This window comes from Notolabrus celidotus, chromosome 8 (assembly GCF_009762535.1).
Source record: "Notolabrus celidotus isolate fNotCel1 chromosome 8, fNotCel1.pri, whole genome shotgun sequence".
Taxonomy (NCBI): Eukaryota; Metazoa; Chordata; class Actinopteri; order Labriformes; family Labridae; genus Notolabrus; species Notolabrus celidotus.
The window spans coordinates 4,095,304-4,096,769 of NC_048279.1; the positions used below are offsets into that span (position 1 = coordinate 4,095,304).

General features: G+C 45.4%; 1 protein-coding gene across 1 annotated transcript; it reads left to right on the forward strand.

The window, feature by feature from the left end:
• The first annotated feature begins 242 nt into the window (after nt 1–242).
• On the forward strand, nt 243–762 carry LOC117817135 (histone H4). The gene has a single exon (XM_034689622.1). The coding sequence runs from the start codon at nt 276–278 to the stop codon at nt 585–587; it is 312 nt and encodes a 103-aa protein (XP_034545513.1). The 5' UTR covers nt 243–275; the 3' UTR covers nt 588–762.
• The last annotated feature ends 704 nt before the right edge of the window (nt 763–1,466 follow it).

Sequence of the window (1,466 nt, forward strand, 5' to 3'; positions counted from 1 at the left end):
CCACCTATGATTTGTGGATTGGACTTCCCACACAGAATATATCATTTAAAACAGATGAACAACAAGAATAGGAGAATGCAGTTATAAGTGAAGTCACATGAAAGCATGAAGACAAAGCAGTGACTGGGTTTGAGTGTAGGCGGAGTTAAACCAGAGCAGAAAACAAAGATCCCTCCCAGGAGCTGTGTGCCTCAGAAACGTCCGCTGACATGCTTTAAACACACACGTTTGCCTAAAAAGTTTACACTTCAACCGAACCACTTCGATTGATCATCATGTCTGGACGCGGAAAGGGAGGAAAGGGACTTGGTAAAGGAGGCGCCAAGCGTCACCGTAAAGTCCTCCGTGATAACATCCAGGGGATCACCAAGCCCGCTATCCGCCGTCTGGCTCGCCGTGGCGGAGTGAAGCGTATCTCCGGTCTCATCTACGAGGAGACCCGCGGGGTGCTCAAGGTGTTCCTGGAGAACGTCATCCGTGACGCCGTCACCTACACCGAGCACGCCAAGAGAAAGACTGTGACCGCCATGGATGTGGTTTATGCTCTCAAGAGACAGGGCCGCACTCTCTACGGCTTCGGAGGTTAAACAGGACCACACACCAACAACCACAACAAACGGCTCTTTTAAGAGCCACCCACTACAACTACCGAGATATTTCTACTATGTTTGTACGATGATATGTGTGATATGCTCCTATGTTGTGGAGGTTAGTGTTGATTGTTAAAGCAGACCAAAATACACCTAACCTGTAAAAAATTACCGAAACAAGGTCCTGACAGTAGTCGCGCGCGCACATGGACACTGTTAATCCCTTCATTCATTTTATGGATCATACACTCACTCAGCATCAAGGGGTTTCTGTCCATGTTACTGTCATTCATTCATTCATTCATTCATTCATGGTCCGAGGAAGAAAACAAATCAGATTCTTCCAATGCGCTCTGTTGTTCCTATTAGGTAAAACTGCTTTCAGTGCTGCTGTACTGGTAACTTAAGGGGGGTCTGGATTTGAGTATCACACTTTATTTGGCTATGAAACAACTAGTGTAATTAAATAGCAGTATGGTGTGGCTGCCCTTTAACAGACCATTTGATTTACTTGATAATAACTGAGAATCAGCGCCTCTACAGAACAGAAGCTCGAATCAGGGACAGCATGTCTCCTGCAAACCTGAGTGAGCTCCACAGTGAGCAGTGGTGAGGGAAGAGTCATGATGTTGGACTGAAACAAACACCCAGTGAAAATACAGTCCACTAAATGTTGCTGTACTCAAGTACAACAAGTGCACGGGCCAACAGACTAATAGTTAGTTTACTTAAAGAGAGTTAAATCAGAACTGAATCTGATCATCACCACAGCTGGAGCTCTGTGCAGCATCTGTTTTCAAGGTCAGACTAAAAATGATGTTCATAGAAGCGAACATTAAGTCAGTATTTATACCGACCAAATGACAACAGGCAGCG

Excerpts from the sequence above, each read along its gene's own strand:
- LOC117817135 (XM_034689622.1), top strand. The coding sequence starts at position 276 with ATGTCTGGACGCGGAAAGGGAGGAAAGGGACTTGGTAAAGGAGGCGCC.